Genomic DNA, 22,334 nt, shown 5'->3' with positions numbered 1-22,334 from the left:
GCATCGCCCAAGATGCATATGATTGTTAGTCACTAAATTTGACAATGAGCTTGTGAGTTCAGAATGTAAGATTACATAGGAACATCTTGGGCTCAGGGTATTTGAACAAAATAACCTTACTACCTTAGACATGTCATCATTCATACAATCCAATTAACTCATATTGAATTGCAGGACGAACTACACAAGTATATAGATTTAAATTACCCATGAATTGAACCAAAAGTTGCAGTCTTGCAAAAGACATCTAGTTGGTCACCAGGTCGAAACAGATTTACGACCCGTGAGTGATTTAACTACTTAACACAAAAATCTCATTTAAGAACATACATCCAAATATATTAGACAGAAGCAAAGTACAATGACAATCAGGGGATATGGCAATTAAAGTATATACTGACAGAAGCAAAATATACTGACAATCAAGGGCATGGCGATCAAAGTATACTGACAGAAGCAAAACATACAGACAATCAGGGGCCATGGCAAACAAAGTATACTGACAGAAGAAAAACATATCAAGGGCTATCTTCATCATGCAAGGCTTCTAGATTGTGACGTCTAATCTAACTTAAAAGGAAACATCAAGGCACAAAGAGAACAATCAGCCTGATTCACCACTACCAATACAAGATTGCGCCTGCAGACTGTAGAAAGCAGCCCATGAGTATTGCCCATCAAAGTATACCGACAATCAGGGGGGCATTGCCCATCAAAGTATACTGAAAGAAGCAAAGTATATCAAGGGCTATCTTCATCATGCAAGGTTTCTAAGAATTGTTATGTCTAACTTCATCCAAAGGAAACATCATGGAACAAAGGGAACAATCAGCCTGTCTTCAGCACTAACAATACGACATTGCACATGCAGTTTGTACTTTGTACGAATCAGCCCATTATAAATCATGAACTGCACTAAGCCATTGCTGCCATGATGCAAATGAAGTTAGAACCAAACGGGGATTATCAGAGAGCGAGAAATCAAAAGGGCTCTGCTACCACAAAACAATAATTATCACAAGATTATCAAGAATGCACTATGACAAGACACATAATTAAGCAATCCATAAATAATGCAAAGGTAGCAGCAAGCCAACAGTGTATAAGACTACCTAATGGAGAAGAATCAAGTTACGATGAGAGCACAATTTAAAAGGCAGAATGGTACGGCCTACATGCCATCATGCATTCAAGAGTTTCACGCGGAGAAGGTTTGCAACTTCCGCAAGCGCTTCACAGCAGAGGAAGGGCTCTTCTTCAACAACTTCTTTGCAGACTTTGCTTTTGCCTTGGCCTTCTTCACCGGCGTGGAGCTTTCCTTTATAGGCCCAGGCCGAACTCCACTTTTTAGTGCACTCCCTCTTGGAGTAGCAGATGGTGGGAGCCTCAAGCACTGTGGTGGTAAAGGAGTAGGAGGGTTCCAAACTAGATTACTCTTCATTGAGAACCTCACTTTCTTACCACTCTTATCTCCATCCTGAGCAGGAACATTACCTTGGCTGCCAACACCTCCACCAGAAACTTCTGATGACCTATCGGAAGATTTTGAGCGGTTCCTCTTCTTTGCCACTTTAGCAGTAACTGGTGTCACCGGCATCCCGGCTTCTGCAGCAGCCTTCTCAAACTGCTTTTGAAGATTGGACATCAAAGCCTCATCAAATGTAATGGCATCAGTGTCATCGCCCATCTGCTGGTCCTCTGATGTGGCATCTATACTCTGCTCACTGCTATCCCCTCCATCACTATCCTCAACCTTATTTTTCTTCTTCTTTTCTTTTTTCTCCTTCTTGTTCTTGTCTTTCTTCACCTTCTTCTCTTGCTTCAGAGCCTTGACCTCCTCCTCCTCCCCACCTTCAACTAATGCAGCCCTCTTTGCCTTCTTCTTCTTCCTCTTCTTTTCCACCTTTGCCTCATCCAAATCCATGCCATTTTCTACCACTGCCACCATTGGCACCTGAGTGCCCTGAAACTCTGGCTCAGAGATCTTAACACCAGACAGCTCCAATCCCTTTTCGAGCTTAACAAACGCATCCCTCAGCCCAAACACCACCTTCCGATTTCCCTGCACGGTCTTAGCACTCGCCCCGATATCCAGGAATCTCTTGCTGAATCCAAACAACAGCCCGACCTTCCCAAGCTTCTCCTCCACGCTCCCCTTCTCCATCTCTTCACCTTTCCTCGTCATCTCAAGCAGCTGACTGCCGCTCTCCAGAAACCTCTCAAACAAGCTGGACCTAACCTTACTCACCAGCACCCTGTCGGCCGACTTCTCCAGCACAGTGAAGAAGGGGGCCAACAGCAGCTCCATCGACTTCAGGCTAACCGGGAGCACGGGCAAGATCTCGTCGAGGAACACATCGGCGACATGGTACCCGAGTCCACGACCGGTGGCGTTGTCGGCCTCCGGTAGGACGGCCTTCTCCGAGATGACGGAGACGATCTGGGCCGTGACGTCGGGCGCGAAGGAGCGGGCGCCGAGGAAGAGGAAGGCGTGGTGGAGGAACCGGCGGTTGAGGAGGTAGAACTTGTCGAGGCGGTGGACGTCGATGGCGGACCACTCGCGGCGGATGGTGGCGAGGTAGGCGGCGAGGAAGTCGGCGGCGACGGCGGGCGTCGCGGCGGCGGAGACCGCGGCGGCGAGGCGGGAGGCGAGGTCGGCCTGGTAGAGCGGCTTGTCGGCGTGCCAGAAGCAGAAGAAGAGGCCCTTCCAGAGCTTGAGCAGGTCGGTGGCGGAGAGGTGCGGCGCGGAGGCGGGGAGGAAGTCGGCGAGGAGGTGGCGGACGGCGCGCTCGCGGGCGCCAGCGTTGCAGGAGGCCAGGCGCCGCGTGATGGCGGCGGCCTCCGCGGAGGCGGCGGCGGCGGCCATGGGGGCGGGGGTGGGGTGGGGAGGAAACAGGGGACGGTGGAAGGAGCAAACCCTAGCGTTCGATTCGGGGGAGGGTCTCGGCGTTTGAAATGACCTCGTTTCGTTTTTTTTATTTTCCGGTCCGGGTCGGGTGCCCGTGTAGGTCGGAGTCTGACAGGCGGGCCTGGACGTGGGGTCAGTTTAGGAAAGAGGGGACGTCAGGCGGGGAAAGGATATGAACCATGGATTTTTCGGTGCACCCCCTTTCGGCTCTAGACCGCTTTAATTTGATTCGGGTTTGGCTCCCTGTTCATGCGAATTTCCTTTGATTCATATATAAACCATCGTCCTATACAAAGGCACCGTTGCCACACCGTCTATCGAAAGAGAGAAAATGTCGGAGTTTTGGACTATATACATATTTCTGTTGTTTTCCTAAAGCTCTCGAAATGCAGATTTCCTCAAAGATTTTTTATTATTTTTTGATAAAATTGTGTTTAATTTGAGCAAATCTTATAAGAAATGAAAAATACCGGTAGGTGTTTGGTTCTACCGGTGGTGGCCGGAAAAGCATCAAGAGTTTGTTGTGCAGTTATGTGTGAGAGGTGGGGAGGAACATGAGTACTTGTGCCAGGCTACATGTAATACCCCCTTTGTTCATATATATAGGGTTTAAAGTGTTTTTTGAGGCTAACTCCTTAATCACATGTTAAAGCAATAAATATATGACATGTAAATTACACAAAGCATATCAATAAATTTGTACATGAAAGAATCTTTCAATCAATTATATAATTTTCACATTATACATATCATATACTATTAATCTTATCAAAAGTCCGTCACTTGTGTGCAAACAATTAGAGATGCTTTTTTATACTTGCGCTTGTCCCTAATGCCTCAAATGAAAAATATTAATATTATAGATGTTTTTTTATATGAGATCTCATTAGGATCTACTGTCTTCGATTAAGAAGTTTCAGCTAAAAATAGAAAAGGTGCTTACGGTGGAGAAGGAGAAAACTAATTGGAGAAGACATACCTGATGATTGAAAGTTATAGCTAGCTGGGCAAAGGATCAATGGTCAAGACCACCACCACTATTGTGATTATGGGCCTTGACATGCACATCTATCACGTCTGAGTTCGAGGTCGACATGTTGCCCGACGTGTTGTCCCGCCACAAGCATGTACAGTACCGCATCACGTCCGGCTGTGTGTGAGTGTGCCATCATATAGCTGAGTGTATTCACGACGGTAAAGACCGGTGTCACGGTTGGAGAACCTGGTCCATGGTGTACATATGCGTAAGGCCATCTAGTCCGGCATGATGCTCACACAGTCACACCAAGTAATCATGTGCTTTTCACGATAGGAAAGACCGGTGTGCAGTCCCATGTCGAACACCTCAACGGCCACCTCAAATAGCTCGATGACAATTTGGATGTCACGCTCATAGCTTTGATATGCGATTAAGGCCCGAGGCGTACATGGAGGAGGCGATGGCATCATCGGCCTGAAACGCCTGGAGCGCGTGGGGAGAGGCGGCGGTTAGGGGACGATTGGGTCGAGGTTATGGGTATATATTAAATATAATAGCTAGCCTCACTGGTTGATTATTTCGGTCCAAGCCAGACATGGAGGACGTAAGTTTCGGTAGCAATGTTTTGCATGCATCTGTTACCAATGCGTTTTGATGACTCGATTACTTTTTGCGGGCACACGACAGCTCACATGGGACTGTTGACAATTTTTGAAAAAAGTGATCAAATTTTTGAAACACATGAAGAAAATTTTCAAATTATGAATATTTATTGATTTTTTATATATGATGTGCAATTCTTACATATATATATATATTGAAAAAATTTGTAATATACATTGAGCAATTCTAAAATACGCACCATTTTTTGATATACACTGAAAAATATTTATATATACACTGAATATTTTTGTGATATACACTGAACAATATTCTAATACATATTGAACATTTTAGTGATATATGGAGAATAATTTTAAAATACAAAATGAACATTTGATGAAATGTGATGAACATTTTCATAATATACGGTGAGAAATTCCTTAAATATGATGAATATTTTCGTCTATAAACACGCAATGAATTTTGAATAATACACAAAAATAAGAAAAATAGAAAAGAAATAAGGAAATACGGAAAGCAAAAGGAACAAAAAAGATAAAACAGAACAGAAAAGAAACAACAGAGCATACGTGGGCCAGACCAAATTTGGGCGTCTGGAGGTCAGCCCAGTTAAATTTTATCTTTGCCTAAAAAATGTTAAATTATAGCAGACCAACCTGGGCCTGAGGCTGGACTTTCCTAACTTTTCTCAAAAGCATTGGCTGAGTGTGAGTTGGCTCGTGCAATGCGTCGCATGACTCGCCATCCTTGTTCGACTCCCGCTGCGTGCAAAATTTTTTTTATGAGGTAATATCAGTGACAGTCATATAACTTGCATCTAATATTCAGTTTGGTGCTAAAAGTCGTAAAATACGTCATTACGGTTACATAACTTGCCTATGGGTGCAGATACGGTCACTTCTTTTATATTCAGTCGTATCTTGTGTTCACGTGTTGTGTCAGCATGAATACAGCCTACATGTCCCGGTGAGGCGTTCGGTGAGCCATGCATTATATTTCTTTTGCAAAAAACATCCTTATTTTTTATTTAATTACGCACATGTAAGCACATAGTATCTTTCAAGAACGAGGAATAAAAAAATAACGCCAGTGGACTAGAACGGACGTCCTGCAAACTAAGAGATAACTGCACTAACCACTCGAGTACTCGACCAAGAATAAATTGATATCAAACTTACATATGTGTTCACTCAGCCCAACAAAGGAATAAACGAAAACTAAAACTTGTTTGTGTATTCCCTGCAGGAATAAAATGATGTAAGAAAACAGCTTATATTTTTTTGTTTGTGACATTTCAAAAATGTTCATACGTTGTAAAAAAAGTAATCATTTAAAAATATATGTGTGTAACTAAAAAAGTACTAAGTTGCATTTTAGAAATATTCACGCATTTCAAAAAATTATTCATGCGGGGAATAGAAATGTTCGTGTGTATGTTGTTATTAATCTTGTTCTATTTAAGAAAACTACGCAGGTAGAAATTTATGCACATTATCATGGGGAGAGTGGGATCATTCTGTTTGAGCGATCATTTTTTTTTCAAACATAAGATTATTCAAATTTTAAAATTCCTTTGGGCAAATCAGCTGAACTATTTTTTATCTAGATTTTCAAATTTAAAATTATTTGAATTCAAAAAAACCTCACTAATTTGCCTGAAAGAAATTCACGTACATTTATTCTGCACTATATCTTCTTTTATCTAGATTTTTAAATTTGCAATTATTCGACTCCAGAAAAAATAGTTCATTTGTCCGAAAAATTTACGTACAAGCATTCTGACGTATATTTTCCTTTATCTAGATTTAAAAACTTAAAATTATTTAAATTCGATAACAATTTCTGTTGATTTGTCCAAAAAAATACGTGCATTCATTCTGCACTAGATTTTTTAAGTTAAAATTATTCGAATTTAAACAAAAATTTAGTTGATTTGTCTAAAAAAATATGAACATTCATTCTGCACTGTATTTCTTTTATCTATATTTTTCAAAGTTAATATTATTCGAATTCAAACAAAAGTTTAGTGATTTGTCCGAATAGTTTATCTAGAATATAAGCTATTTTCTTACATAGAAAAAAAGAAAGAAGAATACAGAAGATAAATTTTGTATATCTCTTTAATTGCACATGCGGCGAGCTAGCCAGGAGGTCATAGGTTTGAACCGGGGCTATATCTGTTTTGCACAGCTTTTCCCGTTTTAATTTCTACTTTCTTCGTACTGTCCATATTATATGCAGGATGCAGCTAACTGTGCGTAGTAATCACCAAAAATCAGGTTGGTCGAGTAGTTCGAAGCCCAGCATGTACCAGCGTTTTCAATTTCATTTAAGAAATGTCCGTGTAAATAAAATGGAAGGGTTCAGAAAAAGTTTGGTTTTAATTTTATTTGAGATTTTTCTGCATAAATAAATAAAATGCAAGGGTTAGAAAAACACTGACAATGGGCCCCCACAACGTTGGCACGCCACATGTGTGTGTGGGATACGGCCAATGAGAGGACAAGTTAGATGACCAGAAACACGTATTTTACAAGTTTATGCACCAAATTGAACGTCGCATGCAAGTTTTATGCACTCCCGATGTATTTACCTTATTTTTTTTATAGCAGATGAATTTTTTCTGAGTCTATTCATAAGGAAACAGCGGATGAACCAAAGAGATTTCAATCTCAACCGTCAATCTCTATAATTAATATAAAATCAAGGGATATAAAGGGATGATGTATGGAGAACTATGAACGCCTCTGTCCTTCAATATTACGCGAGAATCACAACTTTGCTTTCACGGGAAGCACATGTTATGCTTCTACGATTTTCCAAAAAGAAAAGCGCATATATGCTTTCATCGGAAAATATGGAAAGCACATCTATAATAAGAGTAAAAATACCCCTAGGAGTTGTTACTGTTTGAGTTGTCATATCGCATTTCAACTTTTATCCTTTATTATTCGTAAAAAAACGGTTATCCTTTATTGTCGGCTAGGTTCTAGCAATACAACCTAGAGGAAAGCACAAGGCTACATCTCCAGATCCATGATGAATCAACAGGTTTCCAAACAAGTGTAAATTGGCATACAATCCACCAATAAGATGCTCCACCAATAAGCTAGAAATTCCAAAGTAGGCTTACCTAGCTCAACAACAACACCATATATGTGCATAACAGCAATATATACATAGGCTTTGTCTTGTATCATAGTACACACAAGACCATAGTTAAGAAAAACGAGCATATACTAGTGTTGTACTCCCTCCATCTGGAAATACTTGTCGCTCAAACGGATGTATCTAGGTAGTATATCATAGTACATGAATTAGCAGACAAGTTCATGATGGAACAGTAAACACGATATCAGATGCATGGCTTCATCATCACCGAGGGCCTCTATAAAGCTTCATGACGGGTAAAGGTGGAATTAATTCTTCTGCGTAAGGCGCTATATACCCCATCACCGAGATATCATGCTGGTTTTCAACAAGGAGGGACCAAGCAACAGTTACCTCCACTTCACAATCACCAAGACGACATCTTTCTCGACTTATGCTGCTGTCTTCAGCTTTGAAGACGACACTTCCACTGATTTCTCCGGCCTGTATGAGAATTTCAAGTCTTCCTCTTGATTTTACGGATACAGCTTGCCTTGACAGATCTAGATAACCACCCACAGGCACTGTCCCAGCTTGTGAACTAAGCAGCAAAACACGCCCAGATGGGCACTTGACACTGCCTTCAGTTTTACCTTCAGGTAGAACGGGGCAAGCGACCTTGATGCCATTGCCACAACGCAATGGGCCCTTTACAACACGAGCACCGACGATAGTGGCTTGGACTGACTGTTCAAGATGCTCACAGCATAACTCTATTGAACAAAGGCCCTGGAGAAGACGCGTAGAAATAACATCACCACTACCAAGATCATCTTCGTCATAAACGAAGGCTTTACTGATCAATGTTCTATCATTAGACTCCACTGTGTCCTTTAGTGTTAGGTGGACTTCAATAGTAACATTGTTCTCCAATATGCCACCAGACATAATTGCACGAGAAGGGCCAGTCAAGTGCAAAAAAGAATCCTGCAAACATCAGTATTCTCCATTAACTTGTTAACAAATATGCAAGGAATAAGAAAAGGAACAGGTGCATACCTTTCTCGTGAGGATTTGGCAGTCATCCCTAGCGCGAAGGAAGAGAATGTTGCGACGATAGTCGACAACATCTCGTGCAGCGACTACACCGTATACCTTCAGTGGCCACTCAAGGGCATAGCCTTCTATTTCTGTGACTTTAATAGAGTAGACCTGCATAGTCCTCCCGACTTGAGCACCCAGTTGGGTGTGGCCTGGTATGTAGTGGGTAAAGAGCAAGGGGCTCAATACCGCTGCATGCAACCAAGTGAAGTATGTGTTAGAAATCTAACGTGAACTAACTAAAGAGTGCACAGATTGCTTTTACTATACATTCAAGAAGAATAAAGAAGAGTCAATCTGAGTAGAGTAAATCCCTATGCTTACAGAACGAATTCGCTTGCTTGAGACATGCAGTAAGTGGAAGAAGAAAAGCATACTAACTACGACCATATCACTAGCACATTTACTCACTTGGGTCTTCAAAGCTGCCAAAGTTGCTGCGACTAAATTCCCAGTTTTCACGGTGGGCATTGAAATAGAACTCCTCAGCCTTCTTCTCCTCCTCGTACTCATTCACAACCTTCCTATCCTTATCCCCGTCCTCTATCTCCTTGTGTTCCCTTATCGATCCCATTGCCGATGTCAAATCTGGCACCCATTGACAAAGCCGGTTGAAAACTGCAGAGATAAACTTCAGTGTGGAGCAATAGCATGCGAAGGGCTCATGAATAAGCATGCATATCGCTAGAAATTTTGCTTCTGTTGAGACTAGCTGGCCCATGTTGTCCCACAACTCATCAAACTGCCTGGAGAGCAAATGTAATTTGAAGCCGACCATCGGCACCACCCCTGCCGCCTCGGTCTCTACCTCCTCCTCAATCATGTTTCTGACAGATCTGGCTACAGACATTGAGAAATTGACCAGCGGCTCCATGAACTGCTTGGAGACCAATTTGCCCCCGTCACCAATCTTGCTCAGTGTCTTCAACATTCTGCCTTCGTTGCCAATCCTCAACAATTCAACATCGCCACTCCTTCCCTTCAAAGGCTTCTCCTCCCGGGCCTGGACCCAGCGGATACTCTCCTGCATTAAGATTCCAGCCTTACATACCTCCTCACTTAACATGGACCCGCCAGTCCTTTCCTTTGAATATCGTCCGGTCACCATCCCACTGTCCTCACGACTGTCACCTGACTGTAGCATCGTCGAGGGAATGAGGGACCAAGCAACAGTAATCTCAACCTTAGAGCCATCAGGGAGGTAACATTCACCTTTACTTATGTTGCATTTTTCGGGTGTGAAGAGGAATTGCGCAGCAATCTCAGCATTTTGTGATGGTGATTCAGCCATTATGAGGACTTGCAGCTTTCCTTTTAACTCCACAGAAACTACACATATTGCCAGACTAAGGTAGCCATTACTAGTCAGAGACATTCTTCCACCTTCCGAATCAAGCAGCAAGACTTCCCTAGATGGAAGCCCAGCGATATCTTCATTACCATCCTGAGGCAGTGAAGAGCAAATAACTCGGCCACCATATGGAAAAGGCAATGATTCCTGTTTGGGTGTAACAAACACACCCATGATAGTGGCCTGGACCGACTGTTTAAGTTGCTCATAGCATAACTCCACTGTGCACAAACTGTTTTTCAGGAGATAGGTACCAGAACTGTCACCATTGTAAAAGCCGAATGTACTGATCAATGTTGTATCTTCAGATTTTGTTGCGCCCTTTACTTTTAGTTGGATTTCGATGTAAACAGTATCCGTCGACACAATTGCACGAACCGGGCCAATCAAGCGCAAAAATGAATCCTGCAAGCATCATCATTTGCCATAATCAACAAGGATGCAGGCAACAAACAAAGGATCAAGAACACGAAAATACCATACATACATTTTCTTCAAGGATTTGGCAATGTGTTCTTGAACGAAGAAATAGAGGGTTGCGATGACGGTCCACAGCATCTCGGACTGCGACCACTCCATACACCTCCAGTGGCAATGTGAGCTCTTTTGCTGTTGAGATTTTGATGGAGTGGATCTGCAAGGTACTCCCGGCGACAGCTTCACTCGGGATGCGGCTTGCTGTGCAATGTGTAAAGAGCATGGGGCTCAATAATGCTGCATCCAAGTTAAGTATGAGTTAAAGATTGAACATGAAGTAACTATATAGCGGCCAGAATCCTTTTACGCATACAAGAAGAATAAACTAGAATCAATATGGTACTACAAGTGGAGTAAATTCCAACTTTTAAGGAATCAGCTTGCTTGAGACATGCAGTAAGTATAAAGAAGAAAACTACTCCACTTGAAGTATGCAGCTTGCTTGAGACATGGAGTAACTAAGAGTAGATAAGTAGGAGCATGCACGTTTTACTCACTCTGGTCTTCGAAGCTGCGGTCATTGCCCCATAAACGTTCCCAGCAGCGGCGGTAGGAAGCGAATCTCTTCTCCTCCATCTCCATGGAAACTTCTTGGTCTCCACGACCTTCTCCGGCGATTCCTTCACTACCGCTCTCCTCCTCCTCCTCCTCCTTCAACTCCTCCATGGCTAACAAGAAGGATTCCGATTTCAGCTTGATGATTGTTGACTTCACTTTGGAGTCGAAGTCTGGGTCCATTCGCTGGAGCATACTGACACGTTCAGAGATCCACTGCAATTTGCAGATACGGCCTAGGTACGGCTCGGAGATAAACTTGATCATGGTGCTCCTTATATCTTTGTTTTCCGGCGAGAACGATCTCAGCAACTTGCACATCTCGTGCCGCAGCTCGTCGATCTGCTTGGAGAACAACTGCAGTCTGAAGCCGAAGCTCAGCGCCGCCAGTGCCTCTTTCCGGGTCTCCTCTGCTTCGAGCACTGAAGCGACGTCGCCGACCTTTGCTTCGAATTCCGGCATGATGTCGCTAACCAATCTGTGCACGGTCTCCTCCAGGATGAACACCGAGTTCTCGTCGGAGTCGCCGGTGGTCCTCCACTCGGTCTCGACTGCGGCGGCAAGATGCAGGGACTCGCCGCTGCTCCTTCCCGTCGAAAGCTCCCCTCCGGTTTCCATCTCGTCGTCCTCGTCGCGAATCTTGCTCTGGGGCTCCATCGATTCCCCTTTATTGCCGATCCAACCGGCGGACTGCAACGCGCGGATCCTCTCCTACATGCAGATTGCGGCCTGATAGAGCTCCTTGCTTAACTCGGACTCGCCACTCCCTGTCTTCGAACTCCCAGCGGTCGTCATCTCACTGCCCTCACCGCCGTCCTTTCTTCTCCGGCTGCCGCCGCCGCCGCCGCCGCTATTTTCCTTTTTTGGGGGGAGAACACGCTATTTTCCTTCTTTTTTTTTGAGCAACACACGATATTTTCCTTCGTTGGGGGGAAGGCAGAGGACCCAACTCTCCGCTCAGCCCGGCCCAGTAGAATCGCAGGTGCACCGGACCTCAAAGCCTTATTTGGCACGGTCCACTAACAGCACAATGTTTTTTCATCACAAACTCCAAATTTATATTGACTTTGTAATAATTTTACAATTTAGTTAGAAAATGAAATTATTGCTGTAAAGAATAATGTTCATGCATAACAAAAAACTAAATTCATGTATCTGAAAAATGCTCATGCATTCGAGACAAGATCATGTGATAATTCTACTATCTACCCCATCCACCACACATATGTTCTATTCTCTTTTTTCTCCATTCCTACCCGCCGAATGCTTCTCTTCGTTCCACACACATTCGGCGGGGGCTTCTTGGAATTGATTTCTCAAATGAGGAACTGGACAAAGCGGAGACGAACCAGTGCCCCAAAGGTAACATCTGTTTACATGCTAGTACCTCGCATTCGTTTCTTAATATATTTTTCTCTCTTTATGAGGTGATCAATTATTAGAAGTGGAAGGCAGCACTACTACCTTGTGCATTCATTCTCGCCATTTTGCTAAGATGGGTGTGTGTGTGTGTCACTACGTTTGTATATCTCCATCCATCTCTATAATTTTTTGGCATGGTCACAGTTGGAGTAATTAGCTTCTCGTAGGCATATCCATATGGTATTAAAAACATCTTTTATTCCTTTGTATTGATTGATTTGTTTAATCTTATGATTTTTTCCTCACAATTATCAATGGTCTTCATCAGTATGACAAGAGTTAGTTATCTGAAATGTTTGGTAAAATACACAAGACACCGAGTTTCCAGAGTATGTTCAAAGGAATAAAATAACTCAGCTGTTCAGTACATCTAGTTGCCCTTTTTGTGTGCAAGATGCTTATATATTAAAGTTTTCAGTTTCTTGAACAAGAAAATTACATGTCATATCTAATGAATTATTAATAAAATTTATTTTATTTATTTATTCAGTAGCAACACGCATGTTATCCTTAGTTTTCATGAGGTGGCGTGTTCCTCCGACACAACGATGCGGTATTTTACCCTGATAGCAATGCTTAACCGCAATGGCATGGGTGCTTGTGGCGGCAGACTCAGGTCATTGCGGATCTGGCGTGCGGCGGCTCGCGAGGCGGGCGGTGGCTTATTCGATTGTGGCAGTGGCGATGCGATAGCAGCTGCAGCAACTCGAAGCGGTACATATGGGACGAGCGTATCCTATTCCGCGCATAGGTCGCCACGAAGCGACCTAGTGCGTACCTCGTCAAGCGCAAGTTTTTGAATGGGCCAACCCATTTCTGAATTGGGGTTTTTGTTTTTTCCTTTCGATTTTTATCTTTATTTTTTCTTATTTTCATTATTTTTTTCTATTTTTTCTTATTTTTACTTTTTACTATTTTTATTTTTTTCAATTTTCGAACATCTTTTATATTCAAGAATATTTTTTAAATCGTGAACATTTATTCAAATTTATGGACATTTTTCTGAAATCTTAAACATTTTTTAATCCACGAACATTTTCCCAAATTCGTGAACATTTTTTAAAATCATGATTTGTTTTTCAAATTCAAGATTTTTTTTAAATAGTCAACATTTTTAAAATTCAAAATTTTTTTCACAAATTCGTGAAAAGCAAATTGCAATTATTTTTTGAATTCATGAAGTTTTTTTGAAATTGTGTACATTTATTGGAACTCGTGAATAAAATTTTACCGTCAAACATTTTGAAATTCAGGAACATGTTTTGTTTGACAATCATTTTTTGAGTTCATGATTATTTTATGATTTTTTGAACATTTTTTTAATTTATGGAACATTTTGTTGAAAACCCTGAACATTTTTTGGAATATTTTGAACATTTTGCAAAAAATCACGAACTTTTTGTATCCGTGGGAATTTATCATTTCCTGAACATTTTTTGAATTCGAGATTTTTTTCCACATCTCACAACTTCTTGGAATCCTGAATTGTTTTTAAAAAGGAAAAACTTAAACTTAAAAAAACAAAGGGGCTTCCCGCCCCGCACATGGCCCGGCCTATGAGCGCGCACGGAGGAGGTGCGGGGGGGGTGAGTGCTCCACATTTTTCTGACGCATAGGTCGCTACATAGGAGGTCTCTCTAGGATGGCGTGGTCATGGTTTGCCACATCTTGACACCTCTGTCTTGGCAGACTCTATCAGACTGGCTCTAGACCACATGCACACAAGATGTTGAATCCATTGATGATGTTCGGCGCTCTTCAGAGTATCATGTCTCAAGGAGGGATATTCAACAGTTCGATCTGACGGAAGGGAGGTTTTCCTTTCCAAAGGCATTGTTTTTGCTGTGTTGTCAAGGGCGACATATGGTGTTGTTGCTTGTTGTGTGTCGCTGGGCATGTCAGCTCTCCTTATTTCTTTATCATTGTTATTTTTATATTCTTTTGGCACCGGGCTAGGTTCGGATACTGTGTCGTTGCAGGGACAGACTGTAATTGGTGCGTGAAACATATTGTGCCTGCCTTGGGGCTGAGCATGAGCTCCACATTCACCCTTTGGAACAGTAAAATTAAAAAAAATAGTAAAACGAATAAAAAATGAATTATTTGGCAACAAACACCGATGTGTGCCTTACATGCATGCAAAATTTCATGATTCTTGGAGGTATGAAAAAAAGGTGCTCTAAAAGACTATTTTTCAAAGCATTTTGGAGCTTCCATTTTTTTTGCCGGGACCTCCACAAATGTCATTCCATCGTGAAATTTTGCGCGCATGTGAAACATACATCATTGTTTGTTGCCAATTTTATATATTTTTTTGAATCGTTCTACAATTTATTTTAATTTTACTATTCCAAATGTGATCTCGTGCTGACACGAGTACTTTCACTAGATATCTTCAAACTCCATGTCCGATATCTAGCTCCTTCTGTAGTGAACAAAAGTACTTCCTCCGTCCCATAATATAAGACATTTTTTAACTCTAGTGTAGTGTCAAAAAAGTCTTACATTATGGGACGGAAGGAGTAGCAGATAGATGAGAGGCGATTTGGATATTCGCAGACAGAGAGCCTGACGATACAATTCCATGTACTGCTTCACTATATTTTCTGCTTCTGTATTAAGTTTTTCTATTGATAAGATTGATGTATAAAAAAATGATTCTTCTTAATATGTTTATACCTTTACAAGGCTGGCAGCGCAAGTTGTATCCAGATTAAGATGCCCATTACAAGCATTACTTTTCAAGGAAGACTGGGCTGTGCTGTGCGATTGAATTTTGCCTGTGCTGTGCTCTGTGCATGTGCTGCTAAAACGGTCATGCGAAAGTAATAATTGGAGCATTATTTTTAGCAACTGGAGGAGTACCAGCCCTGGGATCATATATTCATATGCTTGTCAGGCCAAAGGACGCTAGCATCTTCTACACAGAAGATGTAGCGAAAGGCCCTGTTCTTTGCAAACGGAGCAGAGATAATTGTATCAGTAAACGATATTCTTTCTATGTATATACAAAGATACGGTTAATTGTATTGAAGAACCTACGTACATGTTTGGAATGCAGAATGGTCGCTCATAATCAGGCCTAGCTAGACTTCAATCCTACTGACATGAAAGACTACTCATCCAGTGTGTTTTTCATGGTCCCTATTCTTCCTGTCAAATCCGAATCGCATCCCGGATTATATACTGCTTATATCAGGTAGCACGGTGATTATCTCTGCTTTGCCAAAAAACATTTTCAGAAACTGAACCAGCATCTGACGCTGCCTTGTCTTGCCCATACCTTTTCAGATTACTGCTAGTAGTACAATTAGCTAGCATGCCGCTGCAGAGGATGACTTCATCTTCACCAAGTGAACATCTTCAGCAAGCGCCAACAAGCTTCATGGTAGGCCTACGTGGAATTGATTCCCATGCATAAGGCTGTATGGCTCCCATCACCGAGATATCATACTGGTTTTCAATGAGCAAGGACCAAGCAACGGTTATCTCCACTTCACAACTACCAAGCTCACAACTTTCTCGACATATGTTGCTGAATTTGGTTGGGAAGACGACACTTCCACTGATTTCTCCAGCCTTCATGAGAATTTCGAGCCTTCCTCTTGATTTTACAGATACAACTTGCCTCGACAGATCTAGATAACCCTCTTCACCCACAGGCATATCTCCAGCTTGTGAATCAAGCAGCAAAATACACCCAGATGGGCGCTTACCACCGCCTTTGGTTTTGTCCTCAGGTAGTGCGGAGCAAACGATCTTGATGCCATTGCCACAAGGCAATGAGCCCCGTACAACACGAACACCGAGGATAGTGGCTTGGTGTGAATGTTCAAGCTGCTCACAGCATAACTCTATTTCACAAAGGCCACGAAGGACACGGGTGGAAATAATATCACCACTATCAAGATCTTTTTCATCATAAAAAAAGGCTTTACTGATCAATGTTCTATCTTTAGACTCCACCATGCCCTTAAGTTTTAGGTGGACTTCAATCGTAACTGTGGGTTCCATTATGCCGCCAGACATAATTGCACGAGAAGGGCCAGTCAAGTGCAAAAAAGGATCCTGCAAGCATCATTGTTTACCATTAACTTGTCAACAAAGATGCAAACAACAAGAAAAAGAACAGGAAAATACACATGCATACCTGTCTCCTGAGGATTTGGCAGTCATCCCTCGTGCGAAGGAAGAGAATGTTGCGACGATAGTCCACTACATCTCGTGCAGCGACTACACCGTATACCTTCAGCGGCCACTCAAGGGCATAGCCTTCTCTTTCTGCAACTTTAATATAGTAGACCTGCATGGTCCTCCCGACTTCAGTACCCACTTGGGTGTGGCCTGGTAAGCTTCGGGTAAAGAACATGGGGCTCAATAACGCTGCATGCAACCAAGTCAAGTGTGTTAGAAATCTGACGTCAACTAACAAAAGATTGCACAAATTGCTTTTGCTATCCATTCAAGAAGAATAATAATCAATGATTAAAGTAAATCACTATGCTAACAGAACGAATTAGCTTGCTTGAGACATGCAATAAATGGAAGAAGAAAAGAAACTAACAACCATATCACAAGCACATTACTCACTTGGGTCTTCGAAGCTGCCAAAGTTGCTGTTCCTACGTTCCCAGCCTCTACGGTAGACATTGAAATAGTACTCCTCAGCCGCCTTTGCCGCCTCATGCGGATTCACAACTTTTCCACCCATATTCTTGTCCTCATCATCTTGCCTCATCGATTCTATTTGCTCTCCGAAATCTGGCACCCATTCACCAAGCCGGTTGAAAACTTCAGAGATAAACTTCAATGTGGAGCAATAGCGTGCGAAGGGCTCTCTAATAAGCATGCATATCGCTAGAAATTTTGGTTCTGTTGAGACTAGCAGGCTCATCTTGTCCCACAGCTCATCAAACTGCCAGGAGAGCAAACCTAATTTGAAGCTTACCCTCGGCACAACCTCCTCCGTCATGGTCTCAGCCTGCTTCTTCTCAATCTTATTTCTGACAGACTCGGCTACGGACATCAAGTTACTGACTGGCAGCTCCTTGAACTGCTCCTGCTCATTGAACTGCTTGGAGACTGATTTGCAACCATCACCAATCTTGCTCTGTGTCTGCACCGTTCTGCCTTCGTTGCCAATCCTCACCAATTCAAACTCGCCACTCCTTCCCTTTGACGACTTCCCTCCGGTTTCCATCTCTATGTCGTCGCCAATTTTTGTCTGGGTATCGGTCAATTTCCCTTTATTGCTGATCCAACAGGCATTCTGCATCGTGCTGATCCTCTTCTGGGCCTCACAGTCGACCCGACCGAAGATCTTATTCGACAACTCATACATAACTGATTTCAACCCTAGAAGGTTCTTGTATTCCTCGGAGCCGTAGTGTCCAAACTTCCCCATCTTCTTCTCCAGGGCCTGGATCCAGCAGATACTCTTCTGCATGAAGATGGCAGCTTGACAGAGCTCCTCGCTTAACATGGACTCGCCGCTCCTTCCCTTCGAATTTCCTGCAGTCGCCATTCCACTGTCCTCACGACTGTCACCTGACTGTGGCATCGTCAAGGGAACAAGGGACCAAGCAACAGTAATCTCAGCCTTAGAGCCATCAGCAAGGGGAAATTCGCATTTACTTGTGTTGTATTTTTCGGGTTTAAGGAGGAATTGAGCAGTAATCTCAGTCTGTGATGGTGAACCGGCCATTATGAGGACTAGCAGCTTTCCATTTAATTCCACAGAAACTACATGTCTTGTCAGATAAAGGTAGTCATTGCTTGCCATAGGCATTCTTCCACCTTTCGAATCAAGCAGCAAAACTTGCCTAGATGATACTTGCGCAGCGATATCTTCATTACCATCCTCAGGCACTGAATAGCAAACAACTCTGCCACCATGAAAAAGCAATGATTCCTGTTTGGGTGTAACAGCCACACTGAGGATAGTAGCCTGGACCGACTGTTTAAGTTGCTCACAGCACAGCTCCACTGTGCACAAGGCGTTTTTAGCGAGATAGGTACAGGAATTATCAGCATTGTAAAAGCCAAATGTACTGATCAATGCTGTATCTTCAGATTTTGTTGCGCCCTTCACTATTAATTGGATTTCGATGTAAACAGTATCCGTCGAGACAATTGCACGAACCGGGCCAGTCAAGTGCAATAAAGAATCCTGCAAGCATCATCATTTGCCATAATCAACAAGGATGCAGGCAACAAACAAAGGATCAAGAACACGAAAATACCATACGTACATTTTCTTCAAGGATTTGGCAGTGCTGTCTTGAACGGAGGAATAGAGGGTTGCGATGACGGTCCACAGCATCACGGACTGCGACCACTCCATACACCTCCAGTGGCAACTTTTGGGGTTCTACTAGTGAGACTTTGATGGAGTAGATCTGCAAGGTACTCCCTGCGACAGCTTCAATTGGAATGTGGCGTGGTGTGCAATGTGTAAATTGCATGGGGCTCAATATCGCTGCATACAAGTTAACAAGTTAGAGATCTACTACATCAAAGTCTCACTAGTAGAACCCCAAATCGTGGAGTAAACTTTAGTAAATAAATAGTCCATTTAAGAATCAATCTGGTTGAGTGGTGTAAATTCCAAAATGCAAGTAATCAGGTAAGTAGCATGCATGCAAGTTTACTCACTCTGATTTTCGAAGCTGTGGCCATCCTTGCCCCATATACGTTCCCAGTAGAGATGATAAGCAGTGAATCTCTTCTCCTCCATCTCCACGGAATCTTCTTTGCCTGCCCTGCGAAGCTCGTCCTCCATGGCTGACAAGAAAGATTCTGATTTCAGCTTAATCATCGTTGATTTCACTTTGTAGTCGAAGTCCGAGTCCATTCGCTGGAGCATAGTGATACGGTCAGAGATCAACTTCAATTTGCTGATACGGGATAGGTACGGCTCAGAAATAAACTTCATCATGGTGTTCCTTATATCTTTGTTCTCTGACGAGAAGGATCTCAGAAAGTTGCACATCTCGTGCCTCAGCTCATCGATCTGCTCAGAGAATGCCGGCAATCTGAAGCCGAACCTTAGCACTGCCATTGCTTCCTCCCGGATCTTCTTGTTTTCAAATACCTTAGCAATGTCAACGACCACTTCTTCAAAATTCAACAGGATTTCGGTTGTCAATTCGGGCACGGTCTCCCAGCGGAGTTGACTGTCTGACTGGCTAACGATCCACTCCTGGGTCTCCATTGCGAGGAAATCAAGCAGCTCCTCACTGTCTGCGCCTCCGCCTCTGTCTCCGTCGGCAAGGATTCCGGAACGGTGGAGCAGATTCTCGAGTTCGAGGGATGCGGAACTCCTGCTTCCCTTCGACGACTTCCCTCCAGCTTCCATCTCTCCGCCGTCGCCAATCTTGCTCTGGGTCTCCATCGATCCCCCTTCATTGCCGATCCAACCGGCCCTCTGTACCACGCCCATCCTGTGCCACAATTGGAAGATCCTCTCCGTCAAGACGACCATATCCATTCTGAAATCCGGAAGATTATCATAGTCAGAATCGCTATGTGCAATCTCCTCCATCTTGCCCTCCTGGGCCTCGATCCACCGGATACTCTCCCGCATGCAGATTCCAGCCTGATAGAGCTCCTCGGCAAACATGGACTCGCCACTCCTTCCCGTCGAACTCCCTGCGGTGTCCATCTCACCTCCTCACCACTGTGCGGTGTCCTTTCTTCTCCCCGCCGTCGCCGCCGCCGCCGCTCTCGTTTTCTTGTTCGGGGGAAAGCAAAGATCCCCCAGCTTAGGGTTTTCAAGATACGGTGCAGACGGGCGTGCGCCCATATATTTTCTCTCGGGCGTAGCCAGGCCCAGTAGTAGATCGACACGGACCTTCCCAGCACGCACATGGCCCAGGCCCATCCCAGTATCAGTGTCGTGAATTCAAAATAAGATCACGAATTTGGAAAATGTTAGCAAATTCAATAACGAGCATTTCTAAAATTCTGTAAAAAAAGGAGAAAATATTAAAACCCGAATTCTTATAAAATGAGGTCAATTATTGGAAAAAACGAATATGTTTTGAAAAAAATGTTTCATTTTTTTACGATAGCGAAAATTTGTTGAAATTTTGATTAATTTCCGAAATGCAAACAAAATCTGAAATCATCCGGTTGATTAAACGAAAACTAAAGCCGCCCCCACGACCGTTAGATGCGTCCATCACAACCATCGCTCAGATCCCGTATCGCTCGCCCACAGTCCGCATCGCACGCCTCGCCCTCAAGCATCGCTCCCCCCTTCACATCGGGCAGTCGCTCACCGCTTGTCTCCGACCGCGTCCTCTATTGACTGTCTCGCCGGTGATGCTGCAAAGCAACACACATCACATCTTCCTGTGTGCAGCAACGGCCGCCGGCGACTCACCGGGACGCCGCCAGCGACCGCTCGATTGCAACAATAGGACCTCCATTGCAGCGTCAGGAGTCGTCGGGAGCGCTCCATTGCAGCGTCGAGGGTCGCCGGGAGCTCCGTCGCAGCGCCGGCAGCCGCCGCCGAGCGCTCCATTGCAGCGTAGGGAGTCGCCGGAGTGCTCCATTACAGCGCTGGGGGTCGCCGGTGACCGCTCCGTCGCAGTGCCCGGAGCCGCTAGGTGCTCCATTGCAGCGCTTGGAGCCGCCGGCGAGCGCTCCTTTGCAGCGCCCACAGCCGTCATCGCAGCTCCGCGAGACGCCGACGAGCGCTGCATCCTCGATTGTTGCCCCCTTGCAGCATCTACGTTGCCTCCAGCGACCGTCGTTGCCACGTGCAGCAACTGCGACGAGCAGTGGCCATCCTTTTGCTTTGCAGCAGCGGGCAGGAGTAGCGGATGCAGAAAACAAAACGGTGGTGTTCCTCCTGAAGGTGCACACGAATGAGGAGCAGAAAGCTCCCAACAGGGGCGGCCGTCGACTTGCTGGCGCTTGCCCTGATCTAGAGGGAGGGAAAACGAAGGAGGAAGGCGAAGGATAGGGGCGAGGAGAAGAAAGTGAGTGGTTGTGCGGTTTGCTGCGTGGGGATAACGAAGAGGAATAGCGGCACGTGGGCCCAGGCCATGGGACGCGTGTCGATCGCTCGAGCCGACTTACGCGCCGTGTAGATCAGCCGGATGAAAAAGAACGTTTCCCTTTTTTTGGAAAACATGAACAAATTTGAAATCCCAAACATTTTGCAAAACCAAATAATTTGTGACATTTTGAATTTCTATAATGATTTTGAAAAACTTTGAGTAAAAAAATGGAAAATGAATATATTAAAAAGGGAAAGAAAAATACAAAACAGAAAAAATGTAAACCAAAACCAAAAATAAAAAACCGAAAACCAGTAAGAAACAGAAAAACTGCTAGGAACCTTTTGAAAAGTTCCCAAAACCGGCTTGGGACCATCTAGGGAACCCAGAAAATGTTAATATGTAACAGTAGTCCGACAAATATATAAAAGGTCTCATACCATTCAAAATATGTTATGTGTATTTTAGAAATGTTTAACATTCATTTGAAGAAATGTTCAGACATGGAAAAACTGTCATCATGTGTTAGAAAAATGTTCTTGACATTTTACAATAATATTGCCCAATGTACTAAAATCATGTAGTTTACAAAAAAAATTGCGTGTGGGTGTTTTTCATGGTCCCTATTCTTCCTGTCAAACCCGAATCGCATCCAGGATTATACTGCTTGTACTATCAGCTTGCACGGTGATCATCTCTGCTTTGCCAAAAAATACATTTAGAAACTGAACCAGCATCTTTTTTTTTCTTTTTCTTTTTTGAGGGAGAAACTGAACCAGCATCTGACGCTGCCTTGTGTTGCCCATATATACCTTTTCG

General features: G+C 43.6%; 3 protein-coding genes across 3 annotated transcripts; all 3 read right to left on the bottom strand.

Moving 5' to 3' along the window:
- Positions 1 to 996: 996 nt before the first annotated feature.
- LOC119356753 (ribosomal RNA processing protein 1 homolog) lies at positions 997 to 2,871 on the bottom strand. Its single transcript, XM_037623733.1, has one exon. It carries the CDS (start codon positions 2,864 to 2,866, stop codon positions 1,199 to 1,201), a length of 1,668 nt encoding a protein of 555 aa, XP_037479630.1. The 5' UTR covers positions 2,867 to 2,871; the 3' UTR covers positions 997 to 1,198.
- Positions 2,872 to 7,668: 4,797 nt separating this feature from the next.
- Positions 7,669 to 11,840, bottom strand: LOC119356752. Its single transcript, XM_037623732.1, has 5 exons — positions 11,028 to 11,840; positions 10,541 to 10,767; positions 9,114 to 10,458; positions 8,661 to 8,893; positions 7,669 to 8,588 (listed from the first exon to the last, which is right to left on the bottom strand). The coding sequence occupies exons 1-5, from the start codon at positions 11,740 to 11,742 to the stop codon at positions 7,887 to 7,889; spliced, it is 3,222 nt and encodes a 1,073-aa protein (XP_037479629.1). The 5' UTR covers positions 11,743 to 11,840; the 3' UTR covers positions 7,669 to 7,886.
- Positions 11,841 to 15,481: 3,641 nt separating this feature from the next.
- LOC119356750 lies at positions 15,482 to 21,479 on the bottom strand. The gene is made up of 5 exons (XM_037623731.1): positions 19,162 to 21,479; positions 18,759 to 18,985; positions 17,098 to 18,676; positions 16,658 to 16,890; positions 15,482 to 16,575 (listed from the first exon to the last, which is right to left on the bottom strand). Exons 1-5 carry the CDS (start codon positions 20,168 to 20,170, stop codon positions 15,871 to 15,873), a joined length of 3,753 nt encoding a protein of 1,250 aa, XP_037479628.1. The 5' UTR covers positions 20,171 to 21,479; the 3' UTR covers positions 15,482 to 15,870.
- Positions 21,480 to 22,334: the final 855 nt, after the last annotated feature.

This window comes from Triticum dicoccoides, chromosome 2A, assembly GCF_002162155.2.
Source record: "Triticum dicoccoides isolate Atlit2015 ecotype Zavitan chromosome 2A, WEW_v2.0, whole genome shotgun sequence".
Lineage (NCBI taxonomy): Eukaryota > Viridiplantae > Streptophyta > Magnoliopsida > Poales > Poaceae > Triticum > Triticum dicoccoides.
The sequence above is the reverse complement of the archived record's forward strand: the minus strand, read 5'-3'. Positions and strand labels throughout refer to the sequence as shown.

What these genes read in the sequence shown, in the direction of transcription:
- LOC119356753 (XM_037623733.1), bottom strand. Translation starts at nt 2,866, where the DNA reads ATGGCCGCCGCCGCCGCCTCCGCGGAGGCCGCCGCCATCACGCGGCGC.
- LOC119356752 (XM_037623732.1), bottom strand. Translation starts at nt 11,742, where the DNA reads ATGGAGCCCCAGAGCAAGATTCGCGACGAGGACGACGAGATGGAAACC. An exon ending in TGGCAGCTTTGAAGACCCAA is followed by an intron (nt 8,894 to 9,113) that starts GTGAGTAAATGT and finishes GGTTGCATGCAG; the next exon opens with CGGTATTGAGCCCCTTGCTC. An exon ending in GCCAAATCCTCACGAGAAAG is followed by an intron (nt 8,589 to 8,660) that starts GTATGCACCTGT and finishes TGATGTTTGCAG; the next exon opens with GATTCTTTTTTGCACTTGAC.
- LOC119356750 (XM_037623731.1), bottom strand. Translation starts at nt 20,170, where the DNA reads ATGGACACCGCAGGGAGTTCGACGGGAAGGAGTGGCGAGTCCATGTTT. An exon ending in GCCAAATCCTTGAAGAAAAT is followed by an intron (nt 18,677 to 18,758) that starts GTACGTATGGTA and finishes TGATGCTTGCAG; the next exon opens with GATTCTTTATTGCACTTGAC. An exon ending in GCCAAATCCTCAGGAGACAG is followed by an intron (nt 16,576 to 16,657) that starts GTATGCATGTGT and finishes TGATGCTTGCAG; the next exon opens with GATCCTTTTTTGCACTTGAC.